The 17,120-nt window shown below is 43.9% G+C and overlaps 1 protein-coding gene across 1 annotated transcript in view; it reads right to left on the bottom strand.

Annotated features, from left to right (window-relative positions):
* Positions 1-17,120, bottom strand: part of PAX2 (paired box 2) — a 195,338-nt gene that overhangs the window by 30,296 nt on the left and 147,922 nt on the right. The window contains exons 6-7 of the mRNA XM_053312133.1: positions 13,134-13,309; positions 8,480-8,606 (exon numbers count right to left, since the gene is read on the bottom strand). Coding sequence (XP_053168108.1) covers positions 8,480-8,606; positions 13,134-13,309 — 303 coding nt within the window. The remainder of the gene's footprint in view (positions 1-8,479; positions 8,607-13,133; positions 13,310-17,120) is intronic.

Raw genomic sequence — 17,120 nt, 5'->3', positions numbered from 1 at the left:
AATTCTGCACACCTACAGCGCCCCCCAAGTATGTGAGAACCACTGCCTTGTTTTTGAGTGTCCACACTTTGTTTCTAAACTGATAGCTACTTGACCACCCAAGTTTGATATTAGAGGGAATGATTACTGCTTTATTTCACAGAATATTGTTTAAGGCAGAATTGCCAAATACAACAACTTGATTCATAGCTTGATTGGGGCTGGCCTATGGGAGTTGGTGTTGGTCTGACTAGCTCTGGTTCCTTAGGTGAGGACATTAGTCATCCTTCTGTTCATAGGTAGCTTAGTCCATTAGAGTTGCTTCAACACTATCTCTAGAATAATTAACCTGTGTTCAATCAATATTTAAGGGGATGCCAGATGATTTGTCAAACACATTCTGGTGTTTTTTGTGTTATAAAGTGTTTTTCAGACCCAATTTATGGTATGCGTGTGTGTGTGTGTGTGTGTGTGTGTGTGTGTGTGTGTGTGTGTGTGTGATAAAAAAAATACAATTACAGCACTAGACTTTCCATTGTGGACAGGAAAAAGTGCTATTGAGACTTTTCAAAATGATTGTCCATTTAATTAAAAGCTTCCTTCTTGAAGGTTTAGGCCATCTCAATGTTTCTTATTGATCATGGCTAGAGGTTTAGTGATGAGCTACCCCTTAATGCCAGTTCCTTTCCCCCTTCTAGCAGGGGAGTGGGGGAGCTTTAATTATATTATGTTCCTATTTATTGTTGTTGTTGTTGTTGTTGTTGATTTTAATATGTTCAGAGCTAAATAGTGCTATTTCACTATAGTGGGAGGGGGGAACAGAACAAAAAATACAAGGAAACCAGTCATTAAAGCACTGCCCCCTGGGAGAACAGAAGTTGAGTAAATAAGAGGCAATTATGGAGCAATTCATCACTAATCACCCAGCTGTGCTGAACTGGAAGCAAAAAACAGGCTGAACCTGCAAGAAGGAAACTTTCGGTTAACACTGGGAACAATCTTTGCTGAATGGGACTGACTTGTGAGTAAAGAATCTTGATCTTGGAAATGGGCGTTGTTGGATAATATAGTTTTAGCGTAGTCCCCATTTTAGTTCTGTTTCCAGCTAACTGTGGAAGAGGAAAACCTCAGCAGCACTACACACTATACTAGCGTGGGAGCAACCTAGATGAAACTAGTTTAGAACTCCTCATCTTTTATCATCAGAAGAAGTGGGGAGAGGTCTCTGCTTGGTCCCCTACTGGCATGTGCTATCATTCCTGTGATCTGCATTGCCAGTCATGGCCTTACATGCACTGAGTAGTTTTAAAGCTCACAGGGGTCCCTAGCCCTGCCTTGCATTCCTGGTCCAAAAGGAAAGAGGTACAAAGGAGGAATCAGAAACTGCTTACAAAAGTATGTTAGGACAGCAATTATTCGTACAGATGACCCGATTTGCCAGGACCGGGAGGAGCGCTGACGGGGAGGCAAGCAGGAGCCTGCCACCCCACACACAATCGCCCTCCTCTGTTCTCTCTGCTACTCGCTATGGCACATGAGCAGCACTGTGATGAGTGTCAGAGCAGGGAGCTGGAGGAGGAAGTCCTCCAGCATCCCTCAATGCCCCATGCCAGGAGCACAGTGCATTGAGGGATCCTCCCTCACCCTGCAGCGCCTCCCCCCCAACCCCAAACCTGGGGTTAAGGTTGCGCTCGCGCCCTTAAACCCAGGTTAAAGCCTAGGATAAATTCCCGGGCTTGCAGCCGAGGCAGCACCGGGATCGGGATCGATCTTGGTGTTTCACACTGGCAGCCAAGCCCAGACTGCTTGTGTGAACAGCCTCTTACTGTTTCCATTATTTTTGCATCCAAGATCCTGATTGGAGCACAGAGAAAAAGCTGTTTGTTTGTTTGTTTGTTTGTTTGTTTGTTTGTTTGTTTGTTTTAAAGCAGGAAACTGTGGTCTAGAGGATATTCCCACTTCCAGGAAATGGTTTGTCTTGAGCCTGGTCCCAGGTCCTGAGGATCAGAACCCTTCCTGTCCTTTTGCCTTCAACAGAGTGTACAGCATGAATCAGTATTCAGCTGCCTTGCACACCTTTCTGGCTTCCCCTGGAGCCTTCATCCAAATAACAGAATGCCCTTAATTATATACCACAGACATGAAGGAAAGTGGGGGAAGAAGTAAATTGTTCTAACTCAGCAGGCCCAAGGAGATATTTTATTTTTATTTTTAATCTCAACAACCTTTTCAAAGAGGCAAGTCCTGACGCAAGAGAGGTTCATCGCCACATGGCCCTGCTATCACTTCTACACAGGGGCAGCTTTCAGACTTAATGACAAACCGCAGGTCCAACAGACTCGCAGTTTGCCTGCAAATCCCCAGCATGCTCCCAGACTGTCTGGGAGAATGCAAAGTGGGGATGACTGCCTGCCCAGGCTTCCTTCAACATGAGAAGGGCAGCCATGCCAACCAATTGCATTTGCGAGGGGAAGGAGTTTACTCCCCTTAACTCCAGTTTGTGGAAGCTGCACAAAGCAGAGAACACGCTGGAGGCAACAGACCCTCGGTTGGGTGAGTGTAACCCACTACAAACAGAGGGTTCATCCCAAGGTTCGGGGGTGAAATCGGGTGTGGCTGGGTCCAGGAACAGCGGTTCCGATCATTCAGCTGTCATGGGGGGCAAACCTGAGGTGAGTTTGCCTCAGGTTCCCCATGATGTCCGAAGGTGGCCATTTATTTCAGAGGAATGAAACCACAGGCAAATTCTAGGTGGAAGAAGTTGCCACAGACATTACAGAGGTGTATACAGCTCAATTAAAAAGAGACTTCTTTTACATCCTGTTTTATCCTGTGTGCCACAATCTGCCTCCTAAACAAGCCAAACAGTAACTACAATTGCAAATTAGAAATATTTCCCATGCTTCAGTTTAATGATTTGGGCATACTTCTGTAAGAGAGAGTCGAAAGAAATCTGAACCTCAACCCAAATCCACAATTCAGAGAGGATTTTACAAGAAACCAGAGCTTGCTTACACACACACACACACACACACACACACACACACACACACACACACACACACACTTGCCTTGCACCCAAACTGGCATCAACTTCTAAAAGTAGTACAGTATCCAGGTGTTCAGGAGCTGTTGCTGAAGATGGTAAGAAAAGGTTTCTTCCTACTTCAGGCAGGAGAGGCAATACCAGAGAGAATTCCCAACACTCCTTTCCCCCTAAAATATTTTTCAAATATGTATCACTGTATTTACTTTATAAGATTTGGACTGCAAGCACAAGAACTTGATAGTAATCTGTATAAAATGTATCTGAACTGCTTCAAAACTAGTTTGAACTGGCTGAACTGGTTACTTTCCCTTTTTTAAACTGAGGATCTGAACCAGAACCAAACTAGAGAGTTAAGAAATACTGATGAACCTGAACTGGAAATGAACCCAATTTGTAATATTTCAGTTCCCTACCTGGAAGTGAAATATACCATGGAAGCAAGCTCCATTTAACTTAGTGCAATTTACTTCTGAGTAAACATGCATTGGATTGGGCGGTCAGTTTCACATCATTGTTTCTATGCATCACTGGGTTAATGCAGATAACCAATATAGAACATGGGAAATGTGGAGAACTTTGCCCATGACTTTAAAAGTTTGCATTATAGGCAACTGTGGCTGGATTTGAACGCTCCCATGGTTGTTCTTGCTCTACACAATCCTGTACTTTAAAAACAACAGTGTGAGCAGCATAGGATCGTGTGTAAGCTCCCTTCCCCTGGCAGATACCAAAATATATCTCCACTGCCTCTGCTACACCGGTGAAATGCTACACCAGCATATCTGCACCACCAGCATAACCCCAGCTGGCAGAAGGCTCCAAAATAGGGTGTGGGCATGGGCCTATCAGGGTTGGGTGGGACAGGAAGGAGCTAATTTATGCCAAACTCTATAGCCCCTCCAGACTCTAGGCATGCCCCTGACAACGGCCTAACATTATGCCAACTCAAAATGGCTTAAATCAAAAAGCACCCACTGAAACAGACAGAGAGGGGGGGGGGGACACTGACTGACTCCTCCCACCACCTCATGCTGCATCCAACTGCCTACTCTGCCATGACAGGGTGTAGAATTCAGAGTACCTTTGCAGCCCATCAGAACATACCTACCCCAGTATATAAAATAAACCTCTGACAAGGAGACCAGAACTCAGATCAGATGACAGGGTGAGTTGCAGAAATATCTCTCTCTCTCTCTCTCTCTCCCCCCCTTCCCCCTCCCTCCCATTATGCACACTTAGAACACACAAAGGTGAATCCTAGTGATGGGAACAATGAGGAGAGAGCACTTTGACCAAACAGCCTGCAGACCTTAAAACACACATAGGAAAAGCCAGCGCTTGTCTTCTTGGAACCCTTGTAGACTCAGTAGGACTTCACACATAAACACCCAACTGGAACTGCAGCTGCACAACAGGGGATGTAAGGACAATGCACCCCCGACAGTTCAGCCGTGGAAGCAAGAAATACAATGACTCCAAGTATGAATGCTGCAAATGTTTCTCTCCCTCAACTTCAGTTTTTTCAGCAGTGGTTTTACTGTGTTGACGAACCGCCCACAGCTAATAACAGTGGCTCCAATGCTGAAAGCACAGGTAAAGGTATACCTTATAAGGATATAAGGGAAGGGAAGGTATTGCCTTAACCCTGCACTCTCTTCCCCAGCAGAGAGTAGGGTGACTAGAGCTGGAGCAAGCAAGGGCACTATTGTGTGTGCACTCCAGTAGCACCACGCACAAACACTGGCTCACAAACACCAACCATGCTGTCACGTCTTTCAGATGTGCTGTTTGTGGGAATCCTGCCATCCATCCATGGCTCAGACCTGTGACCATTTGTTCATGAGGAAAAGGAACTTGTAGGGCAATGAGAAGAACCACAGGACCTCTCTGTGACCAAGTGGTTAGAGATCTGCTCTGTGGCAGTATGCATTTGAGACCAGCCCAACCCTCCTCTTTTGCAAGCTGGTCATGTAAAAGGTGACTTTGGTTTTGATTTTGCTGTTTCCTTTGGCTGGGCTTGACCTGGCTTCCAAACTGGGTCTCTGTGCACTGAGTTAACAGCATTCTTGCTGGCCTGAATGTAGTTGCCCCTCCCCCATAGCTTGTTCTAGTCCCTGCCCAAGCAAAAATAGGCTTTCTTGTAGATGCGTATTGTACCACGCGGTGATTTAACCCTTGGTCCTGGGTAGGCCTGTGTTTGTGGCACATTCCAGCTCCCTCACAAGTAATCTATTTTTCTTCCTTTTGCATCACGTGGTTAAAAGGGCCAGCCCATGCATGGTGACACACCCCTCCTTCTTTACTTAATCCATTTGGGGATGTCATCGTCAGCATGCCATCCTGTGACTGATGCATACTGGTGTTGTTGTCATGATGCTGGGGAAGTGATTGGTAGGGCTGCACTTCTCTGGGGCTTTTTTCAGCTCTTCTTTATTCCTCCTGTCTTGTCCTGGACCAGTATAGAATCCCAATTGCATTAGATCAGTGTGGCTTGAACACTGGGTGAACTAGAATACAGGACTGTCCAGCTAGTTGCTACGGGTTCTGTTGCTATAGTGAAGATATATGTGTTACCTGCCCTCCGTACTGTTGGCATACTGTAATGGTGTTGTTTTTTCTTTCTTTTTTTTAATCTGGTAGGTTCTTTAGCTTTTTATAATTTTCCGTTTTTAGCTTTTAAATAACCTTTAATTTGAACCTAATAATGATTGTGGTTTTTAATCTGACAACTTTTGTTTAATTTAGTTAATTGTATTACTTCTATTGCATCTTGTATCTATCTTATTGTTGTGAGGCGCCTTGAGCAGTAGTACACTGGAGGGGCGGGATATAAATATTTTAAATAAATAAATAAATAATGGCAGTGTTTTGCCATTACTACCTGGTTTTGTTTGATTATGAAAGTAAATGGTTTATTCTGTACTTGCTGCCTTAAAAAGTTTACCCATACTGATAATGGTGTTATTTGCACTGCTTTCCGTGTGTGTGTGTGTGTGTGTGTGTGTGAGAGAGAGAGAGAGAGAGAGAGAGAGAGAGAGTGTGTGATTGAGATTTTCCCTCTCAGTTATGTACATATGCCCACTACCCTTGCAAAAGGGACCCCCACCTCAGGTTCACTGCAAACATTAACATCAAGATCAAACACAGATACACACATCCCACCAATACTGTTACCACACAAATGAACATGCATTCAGAGATATCACAGTACAGTTTCTCAGTAAAGCAAAACAAAAACAAAAAACTCCTCAAAAATACCAAAACACAAATGAAAAATAAATTGAAAACATACCTCACAAAAACTGTCAATGTTTAAATATTTCATAGTGATAATATTAGATATTGTGAAATCTGGAAACCATGCAGAAAAAGCAGGCAAGAGGTTGTTCCTTAAAAGACTATTCAAACCATGAAATGCTCTGCCTCAGGGGAATACTTTCCCCACTCACTATCACCAGCCACAATCAATAATACCATCCATAATACCATATTTCCCATATGGGAAATATGGAGAAACCCATAATTTTTACCACAAAGTAGAAGTGTGGTTGAAAACAAAAATCACATCCCATGTACATTAATACAAACAACCACATGGTAGGAGACCTAGCTATGTCTGTGATAAGTTGATTGTCTGTATTCACATTTTGTCAGGCAAGAGACTGATTCATAAGAGTCCTCCAGTGACTTTACACTATAACATGGGAAATGACCCTCAAAACCCACAAAGATCTCCTTCTTTCTCAAATCTACAAGAAGAGTGGTAATGATAATTTCCTTACTAAGGCCTGCTAGAAATGCATCTGTTAGAGTAGAAGACTACTTCAGCCTTGAACCTGTTATAGCAGGTAGTTTGCTTCTGCCCCCTACTGTGATGCTTATCAATTTATCACAGGAGATACTTCTAGTTCTTTGCCTAAAAGAGCTATGAGTGTCTTGAGGTGGCAAGAGTCAGGCTCATCTTTAGCATCCTGCAGTCACAGCTCTGGCTGTCATGTACAAGGCTACACTTTTGGCTCCTGCCTCTCCTCCATGTAAGTCTCAAGCATGCACAATGCCCCACTCTTGATTCACTCTTGATTCATACTTAATAGTATTCACGAAACCACCAGGAGATATTGTAAGGGGATCCATGGTGAGGTACTATTGGCCTGCTGATGACACCCAGTTAGGATCCAGCTTAGGTAGTGGATTCCTTGAACTGATGATGAACTGAGTCAGTACTGGAGTCAGTATGTGGATGAGGGAACAACTTAAGCTCAGCCCAGTCAAGATAAAAATGCTGATGGTGAGCAGTCCAATTTACTGAGGATGGGTGACATGCTGCTCTGGGTGAAGTAATACTGCCCTGAGGGAACCACTTTTCAGCTTGGGGGATTCTCCTGATCCAGATTTATGTCTGAATATCCAGGTGGAATTTATGGTGAGGACTGCCTTTTACTGAGTGCATCCACTCTGCCAGCTGTGCCCTAACCTAGGAAAGTTGACTTGGCCATTGTCATTCATGCATGGACTACTGTCATGTGTTCTGCCTGGGACTGCTTTTAAAGACCATCCAGAACTTGCAGCTGGTTTGAAATGGGGGTGGTTCAGTTGTTAAAAATTGATACTGGTTGCCAAAAGCACATCACATGTAGCTTCATAACTTCAGTGCCTAGAAAATTTTCCAGCCATAGTTCAAGGTCACGGTTCTTACCTTTAATGCCCTAAATGATTTAGGACCAGGATACCTCAGGGAGCTTCAGCTCCATTATATGAACCCACCCCCATAGGCTTAGATCAAAGTAGACCCTGGTCAAAATGCCCTGGTCATCTGAGCCTAGACATACAAGTATCAAGACTTTCTCAACCACAGCACTTGTCTTCTGGAATTCTTTCCCAAAGGAGAAAATGACTAGGCCCACTTGTCCAGCCCACTTGCTGCTGACGTCCAACACATGGTTAACATATTTTAGGTTCAGAGGATTCTGTGTGAGCTATAGTTTGGACCAATTTTAGCTCTATGCTGATTGTCTGATTTCACTGGTGGTGGTTTAGTGCTGGTTTAAAAATTGTTTTAGGGTATTTAATGTTTTAATTTAGTACTTTAATGATTATTTATTCTGTGAGTCAACTTGTGGACTTGGTACAGAACAAAAGGAAGAACAGAAATGAATAAAAGAATGAGTGGATCAAATAGATAAATATGCCTATCAATCTTATTGGCTTTTTAAATCTATTTGATCATGTCATTCTTAGTAGTAGCAGGAGTAGTCGGTCCTAAATCACAGCGTGGGGGCCAGTGCTGCAAATATTGCCCTCATTGGTGTTCTGTATCTTTCTCTCCCTTCCAGGGGCTCTTCCTTTACTCTGTTTTTGGGCACAAGCTGTGGTTTCAGAATAAAGCAGAATTGAAGTAATGACAAAAAGAAAGGGAAGGCTTAATCTCTGGGCTCTGGGTATGTAACTTACCAGTCACTACGGGGTATGTCTGGGGTCCTGACACGTTGTTCCCCAGGTCTGGGTTAGCGGAGGTGGATAGACTTGACTTGACTTCATCAAGACCAGGGGTCAGAGCTGGGAGGGAGTACTCATTACCCTAGGGAGGAGAGAAAAGAAAGCTCTCTATTGATGGGCTGGGAGGAAGGCAATCATGGGCAGATGGAGGGGAGGCTGGAAGCAGCAAGATGCAGTCACTGCACACATGGAAGCAAAGAAGAGAGACATGAAGCAGATGAAGAGCAAGGTTTGGTCAGTGCCCCCATCTTTCTTATGAATACAATTTCTTTCCCTCATTGGCCAGATTCTGCTGGGTTTCCCAGCAGATGCTGCACAATGGAAGTTTTTCAGTGATCACAGATACAAGGGGAGGGAAGCATAGGAGGTATGAATGGGTGAGCTGACCTCATCCTTTCAAAGAAAGATTCAGCAGGCTTGATCATTCTCTATGCAGATTGAAAGGTGACTACAGAATGTGGATGAAGGTTCTGCTATGGACAGAAAAGGTTCTCCAGAGTATCTGTATTGCCAGGAGGAGGGTATTTGATTGCTGGGCAGTTTCGCCCCACAGCCATACTTGGGCTCTTAAAAAAATAGCTTCCCTTCTTGCTTCCCCCAACCCTTGTGCATTGGGGTATGAAATTGGGGTGGGGGCAGGCCACATGGCTAACAGAAGGGTGGGAGGGGGAAAACTCATTGCATCTGAAAGGGTGTCCTGTCCAAAAGGCATTGGTAATTGCCTTTTTATTGTGGCAGCCTCCAAACCAGACACAGGAACCGGGAGAGACTACAAAAAAGCAGGAAAAGTTGTTCTGATTAATATTACGTTAAATTAAAACTGATTTTCTGCTCTTTCTGCTTTGGTTTTTTTCTGTCCCCACTTCCCATGCCAGCTCCCTGTGAGCTGCCCTCCTCCTGCCGCCCTCCCTGGCCAGCCGCGATTGCCTAGTCATTTCCAATTCCTTCTTGTATTGATCTTCCTGTAGAAATCAGTTTTGTAATTAGCTGCAAATTAGGCTTTCTGCTGGGGGTGAGGCTGCCCCCTGATTTATCACCGGAGTAATTCGCTGTGATCGGAGAGAAATTAAAATGAACTCAATTAGGCTTTGGATTTGCTTTATGGGCCCCATTCAGAGTTTCTGGGGGAAGAATGACTGTGCTGGTGTTTAATAGTCTAATGAAAGTAAATAAAGGTTATTCATTGTAATAAACTCAGGGACTCAGGGATAGCAGGAGCCCAAAGCCAACCTCACCATCACTTCTATTCTTGGTTTACCGCTTGGGGTGGTTTTAAAAGACTTTTGATCTTTGTGTTAAGACAAACAGCTTTAGGGATAAAAGGCCAACTGTGGGGAAGCGCGAGGGGAGCGGGATATGGTGGTGGGGGTGGAAGGCAGGTAACACTGAAAGGAAAGGATTGGTTTTCCAGAGCATAGCTAAGGCTTGACATTAAGCCTTTGGAAAGCACTCCATTCAGCCTGGACCAGGCAGTCACTTCTTGGGAACAGGTAAAGGAAGCAGAGGACTGTAAGGTTCTGCTGAACTTAGACCTACTTTCTCCCTGGCCTGTATCCTGACAAGGACATCATCATTATCATCAGAAAGCAGGAGAAACAAGCAGGAATTGTTTTTAGGAAACTTCAAAGAAAAAAGAGAATTCGCAGTAAGTTGGAGGATTTATTCAGTCAGTGATTAAGGATCATCAGCCCTTCTTGTCTAAATTTTGGCTTTATATGAATTCAGCTTTTTGAAACTTCTGCTGCACATAAAACAGTCATGTTCTTTACTATTGCATACAGGAACGGGATAAGAATTTAGGGACCTACTAGTAGCAAATATATAATTGTTACATATAATAGCTACTTTGGGAGCCAATTTCTGAATGAAAAGCAGGATAAAATATAAGAAATAAAAAATGGCTGATATCCTGCATATATTACTCCACAGAAGTCCTGTTGAAATGGTTGGAACAATCTTGTTGAAACAATCATTTCATTCATTTAAGGAATCAGCTCTTAGACAGTGGCTGACATACTGCACAGGACTGACAGGAGTACATCAGCCCAGTAATGCTGTGTGCATGCAGGTTGTACAACTGTGCAAATGACAAACAAGAGTAAGCCTGTTGGAAATTATGGGCTTTACCCTTGTGTGCCATAATTTGCACATGTTTTGAATTTACACAGTTGCACAACTGTGCATGCAACATTACTGGGCTGATGTACCCTTATATGGTATGGCAGCCCATATCTACATCAAATTCTGTGCAAACGTTACTGACATTTTGGACTAGCACTATCCTGGCGCAACTGTGGCCAACATCCAGAGTAACACTGCACCATCATGTGAGGGGCAATTTTCAAATATCTTCCCCTCCCTCTGAAGCAAACTGTGCCTCCCAAAAATATGTCCCTGAGGCTTGTGCCCTCAGGGGTGTATTTTGAGAGGCACAGTGGGCTTCAGAGGGAAGGGTAGATTGGCAAAAATTGCTCCTCCCCATTTGTATGTCAACACAATGCTAGTCTGGATGTCAGCCACTGTGTTAGGCAGGGGTAGCCTAAGATATTGCAGTACCTGAGGCACAAAATCCTGCCTTGCTCCACACCCCTTGTGGTGGGACAGTCCCCTTTCAGAACCAGCCCTTGCAAGATCTGAATATACATGGGGGGCAGGGAGGAGGGAAGGTTGCCAGCAGCCTCCTCTTCTCTCCTTATGGTTTTTCCAAGCTTGCAAAGTTTGCAAGGGTCAGTTCAGTCCCAGAGAGCTACTGCAGTGGCAACAGTGTGTTTGTGTGTGTGTGGGGGGGGGCGCATCTTGTTGTCCTGTTGGCAACCCAATAATCTGCTGCCTGAGGTGACCTCCTCACCTTGCCTCATGAGAAGGCCATCCCTGGTGTTAGGGGTCAACAGTGAAAAAAACTGGCCCCCGCCTTCTGCCTGGGGAACAGAATTATCTCTGACTTCAGTGTGAACAAAGATTACACTGTGCATTGCTTCTGGGCAACTTAATCTTCAACAATATCCTAGGTTGGGGGGGCAATCTCAGGCAAAGAAGACCTTCTCTTGCCTTTTCTACAGCAACCCCTGCCACACATAATTTGATGCATTTTTAAGTGATGGAAGAATAAAATGGAAGGTGTGTGTGTATGCAGAAATGCCAAATTGTTTTTGTGGGAGTCTGTATTAGCCTAGAAAGGGTTGCATTAAGTCTTTGTGCGTATTTAAAATGATGAGGGTATAGAAATGCAAACTGTAGAACACATTCAACTTTATCTGCAAATGTGCCCTAAGATGTATGTATGTACGTATGTCTCAAAGAATGAATGAATAAATAAATAACATGGGAAAGGAAATACACATATCTGTTTCGAAGAGGAAATATGGATAGCACTACTCTCCAGAAAACAGCTATGAAGGATGCAAGTCTTCTCTGGGAAATTTACAATTTTGCATGCATGCTACACTGCCTGCATTACATTTTATAATAAATGAGGCTGTTCACACAAGCAGCCCTACCCGGGCTTGCACAGCCCTACCTGGGTAGGGCTGCTTGTATGGAGTACCAGAATTGGGCCCGATCCCTGCACTGCCCCGCCAGGTAGCCTGAGCTTTTTACTCAGGCTTTTAACAAGATAGATCCTGGTTGTGTGGCTGATTGGGCTGCAGCAGCCCAAGCAGCCTCAGAGTCAGGTGCCTAGAGTGCCCGTAAGCTGGGAAATCCCCCAAAGCACTGTGCTCCTCATTTAGGGAGTCCAGGCTGTGTCTCCCCCACCACCAGATGTCCATGCCACTCCCAGCAGTGTGGTTCATGTGGGTGTGCGAGTGGCGCAGACACAAGGAAGAAGAGGATCATCTGTGGGGAAGGTAGGCGCAATCCTGCCTCCCCCCTGCCCTCCCCAGCTCATTAGGTCATATGAATGACCTTAACGTATTCCAGTGTATATTAAAGCACATGTGTGTGTATTGGTACCTGCTAAAAGTAACAATGGATAAACTCTGATGTGTGTTGGGGTGTGTGCATATGCAGGCACCTTTTTAGACAAGTATGTGAGGACAGCCAGGGAAGTAGAGGATGTATAGATTCATGTTGACTTGCACAGTTGCACAGTGCATGTAATGGAAGGGCATGCAGACAAAAGTGCACACCTCTGGGCATGTGGTACACACTCACAGGAGGATTAACTTGTCTGTATGAGCTTGTGAGGTGGATGCAAATATAAGTCTGTGAGAACTGTCAGACAAGAGTGGGTACTTACAAAGAAAAATATGTCATGTGGTAGACATGTAATGGGCATGTTTTTGCATTTGCTTTACACCATGGAGGGTACCATTACACTATGAATTTTGGTAGATGTTAGGCCAGTTAAACTGCCACAGTTTCCCCCAAAGAACTCTGGGAATTGTAATTTGGTGAGGTTATTGAGAATTCTGTTAAGCAACCCCTGGTTGCCCTCACACAACTACAGTTCTCTAGGGAGAAGGAATTACTATTAAACTAGTTTAAAGTCTGTAATGTAGATCCTCTCAGAAAATAAGACCAGAGTACAAGATTGGGGGAGCGAACCAGGTGTTATCTTTTGCAACTGCATGCATCCCACAAGTTTCTTGTCCCCAGGCTGGGTCCACACCTGTTCAGATTTGATGTGCTCTGATGCCTGAAAGACATCAGGGTAAGAAGGACGGTCGAAGACTCGATCTAAAGCTTCCAGCTGCTGTTGCGTGAAAGTGTCGGCACGAAGGTGCTTCCGCAAACTATCCACACTGCTCTGGGAATCGCCGTTGGGGACTGAGCCCTCAGATACTTCTGTGAGACACAGAGAGAGATAACAGGGCATTAGTGAGACTAGTCTCTTGCCAAAAACACCTGATGACTCTTCTCAGTTCTCTTGGCAAGAGAGTCTGGAAATTAGTTGACCCTTCATTCCCAATCTATGTCTATCTCCCAAGGGGTCTCAGTTGTTCTCCTGTTTTAGAGAAAAGACTAAGGGTCTCAACATTTGCACACCCTCTATAACTTTTAGTCTGTGCTAGAGGTGGCATTTCACTTGGAGTATGGGGCAATGTTAGCCTTGCTTAATTTTAGCTGTGGAGAATGAGGGCTTGGTGATGAGTTTCAACTTTGATGATTCCAGCTGTTAAAAATGACCAAAAAACAGAAGCAAAATATAGGATAGAAAGCCTGGTCACAGTATAGGGGTTCTTAACCTTTTTGCACCTATGGACCCCTCAAATCCTCAAGTATTATCTATTGTCCCCCACCCAGTTTATACTTCTATTTTCATAAGGCTCAAATAAAAAATAGAGAAAAAATAAGTGCTCAGACTATTATTTTCAAGAGCCTCATTCTGGCTCAACAGGAAGCACAAAAATTCAGTGCAACAAAGAATTTGCATTAAAATACTTGCATAAACTCTGGGAAGGGAGGGCTTATTATTAATCCCCTAATAAGGATTAAGGGAAAGACCTGGAAAGAAGGAAGCAGATTGAAGGAGTAGCTGCAGAAGGCCCATGAGACTTCAGTGGGATCCCAGACCAGGAGCAGGAGAGCCCTGGCAGCAAAGTAGCAAATTATTTTGAGGTCGTTCTGGGTCTTTTTCATATGAGTTGCTGGGAAAGGCTGGGAACAGTAGAGCCTATCACACTCTGATGTCTCTTGTCAATAGTGTAAAGGAAAGCAATGTTGCGCCCTTGAGTTAGTGTCAACTCCTGGCGACCACAGAGCCGTGTGGTTTTATTTGGTAGAATACAGGAGGGGTTTACCATTGCCTCCTCCCGCGCAGTGTGAGATGATGCCTTTCAGCACCTTTCTATATCGCTGCTGCCCGATATAGGTGGGAAACATACCAGTGGGGATTCGAACCAGCAACCTCTTGCTTGCTAGGCAAGTCATTTCCCCGCTGTGCCATTAGGTGGCTGTCAACAGTGTAGGTATAGTTAAAATGTAAGGAAAACAAAGAATGTGTCATATTTGGTTATAAATAATGTTTTGAAAGAGCTACCTTATTTATTTTTCCATGGATCACCTGGACTTAACCCATGGACACCCAGGGGATCAATGGACTCCAGGTTAAGAAACCCTGTCATAGAAGGTACATATAATTTGTGCTTTTTCACAGAAACATGAGAAAATGCCCCCAGTGTTTCCAGCAACATGCCTCTGCTTGGATTGGCCCTTGTGTGTGCTGCCCACTACAGCTGTGAGAACCTTTGGGTGTCTATTCAGATTTGGCCTTCTTCAACCCTCTCTTCAGCCCGAAGCAAAGGACCATCTGAGGGTGGCCTAAGTGAAGCAAACGAGGCTGAACACTTTGGCTCATTGAAGCTCCTCTTTGCACACAACATATACCCCACCCCTCAAACTACTTACCAGGACTGCCAAGGGTGGGGAGAAAAGTATTTTCTTCACTCTCTGCTGGGAAGCAACAAGACGTTGTGTTCTATGGCTTGACTTTTAAATGGATCATTTTTTCTCCTTTTTCTATGGAGACACGGGAAATGGCGTGGGTGCTCCTGGGATTTGTATTCTTTTCTGAGGCTACAGCAATGGCCACAGTACCCACGCCATTTCCCACGACTCCATGGGGGAAAAAATAGAAGTGGCCTTTTAAAAGTCAAGTTGCAGAACATGGCTCCTTGCTCCCCTGTGAGCCTTTTCTCCTCACCCCTGCCAGTCCTGGTAAGTAGTTTGAGGGGTGGGGAAGCATGGAGGACCCAAAGCTTTGCTCTGAGACATCAAAGGGTTTGACTTGAAGCAAAGTGGACCTTTTCTGAGTGGGGCTGAATCAAATTGGGGAACCTTTGGAAGCTCCAAAGTGGCCCCTGAAGTGAAGCAGTCCTGCTTCACACAGGACTCATGCCCACTCACCCAGCAGACATTATAAGAGCAGCTTTTGTTCCAAACACATATCATATCAAGAGAACTTGTGTTTTGGGCGGTATAGAAATATATTAAATAAAATAAACAAACAAATAAATAAATAAAATTCAACAAACTACTCAGAAAGCTACAAAAAGCCATATTCTTTAGACTCCAGCTATGAGCCCATTTCTCACCCTACATATATGTGCACAAGCAGGCCTGCCAGCCCACACATCAGGTGTGTGACCCTCAAATAACAGACACACACGTTGTGTCAGGTCAGATTTTGAGGGTAATATGTTCCAAACTGATCCCTCAAAGTTAATGTTCCAAGAACACACAAGGCTCATCTTCCCAAGTTGATCTACGCTTTACTCTGATCCACGGGCAGAAATTTTCTGTTAAAACCATCTCCACTTGCACCATACCAGGCTAGGGTCTTGAGATGTAACAACATGTCGCCATCATCCTATAGCACAGAAATCTGATAGATTTATCAGAGGGGCAAAACAGTTCATTTTTGTATTAATTTGTATATGCAGATTTAAATCTATGTAGATTTATATTGCCCGTTAGATAGCTAGAAGGTAGATGTCTAAAAAATAAGCCCCAACATCACAGTCAGAAGGTATACATCCCTCCAAATGATTATATTGGTTGAGAATGGGGGGCAGGGGTGGTGGTGGTAGTGGTCTAACTTCCATTCTGTTCCCTAGGCAGGTTCTCACTATGGCAACCCTTGCCACTCTCAGGCAAATTCTGCCTTATAAATCCTATTATCTGAGCAAACCAATCAACAATTTTTCCTCCCTTCTCCATGCAATTCCAAGAATTGTGTTGCATAATGCTAATCTTATCTATCTATCTATCTGTCTATCTATCTATCTATCTCACCCCCTGCTTCCCTGTTACTTTGAAAACTGATCATTCTCATTTTACCATTTGTACTTGAACACATTTTCCCCAAGTGCCCATAAAATGTGAAAGGTGCTTGTGTGTGCAATTAGGTGCATATCTTTACAGCACAACAAACAACAACACACAACTCCACAGCCAAGGAAAGGGTCAGACAGTGTTTTTAAGATTTTTCAAAAGAGACATGCGCATAATCCTAAACACACATGCACAGACAGACACAAACAAACCCCATTGTACTATATTTTTAAACAAAAATTTTTTTTCCACATTTCTCTGTAAAAGGTGGTTTACAATAACACAATAGCATAAAAACAGTATAAAACAAACAATAAAGAGCGATACCCAAAAGCAGCAGCCTACAAGCAGACAAAAAATGTCATTGAACAAACCCTAACCTAGCCTCCAAAGCCTGGGGAACATAAAACTGTCATTTAAAAGCCACAAGAAAAGCTGCTTGTTGTATCTTCTGGGGGTGGAGGATGTGGTGTTTTTGGTTAATCCATTCCTTGATCCAGGCTACCCTTGAATGGTACTTTAGTCCAGTCCTGGAGTAGAGGCAGGGCTAACAAACAACCACCAGCAAGAGCACTGAAAGCAGTCTGCACTTGCCTTTCTGTAAATAATATCTATTTCATTAAACTTTGAACTTAGAATTGAATATTCCTGATTCTGCTCCACTGCCTTGTCCTTGCGTGCCACAACTCCTTCATCTGGATTCTACAGGGGATTCCACACATAAGGCAGCAGTAGCATCAAAACATGATATGACTTGGCATGGTACAATGTGTATTTCATCCTCTGCATATGTATTTAATATGTATATAAGCATTTAAAAAAA

The sequence above is a fragment of the Hemicordylus capensis genome, chromosome 3, assembly GCF_027244095.1.
Source record: "Hemicordylus capensis ecotype Gifberg chromosome 3, rHemCap1.1.pri, whole genome shotgun sequence".
NCBI lineage: Eukaryota > Metazoa > Chordata > Lepidosauria > Squamata > Cordylidae > Hemicordylus > Hemicordylus capensis.
The sequence above is the reverse complement of the archived record's forward strand: the minus strand, read 5'-3'. Positions and strand labels throughout refer to the sequence as shown.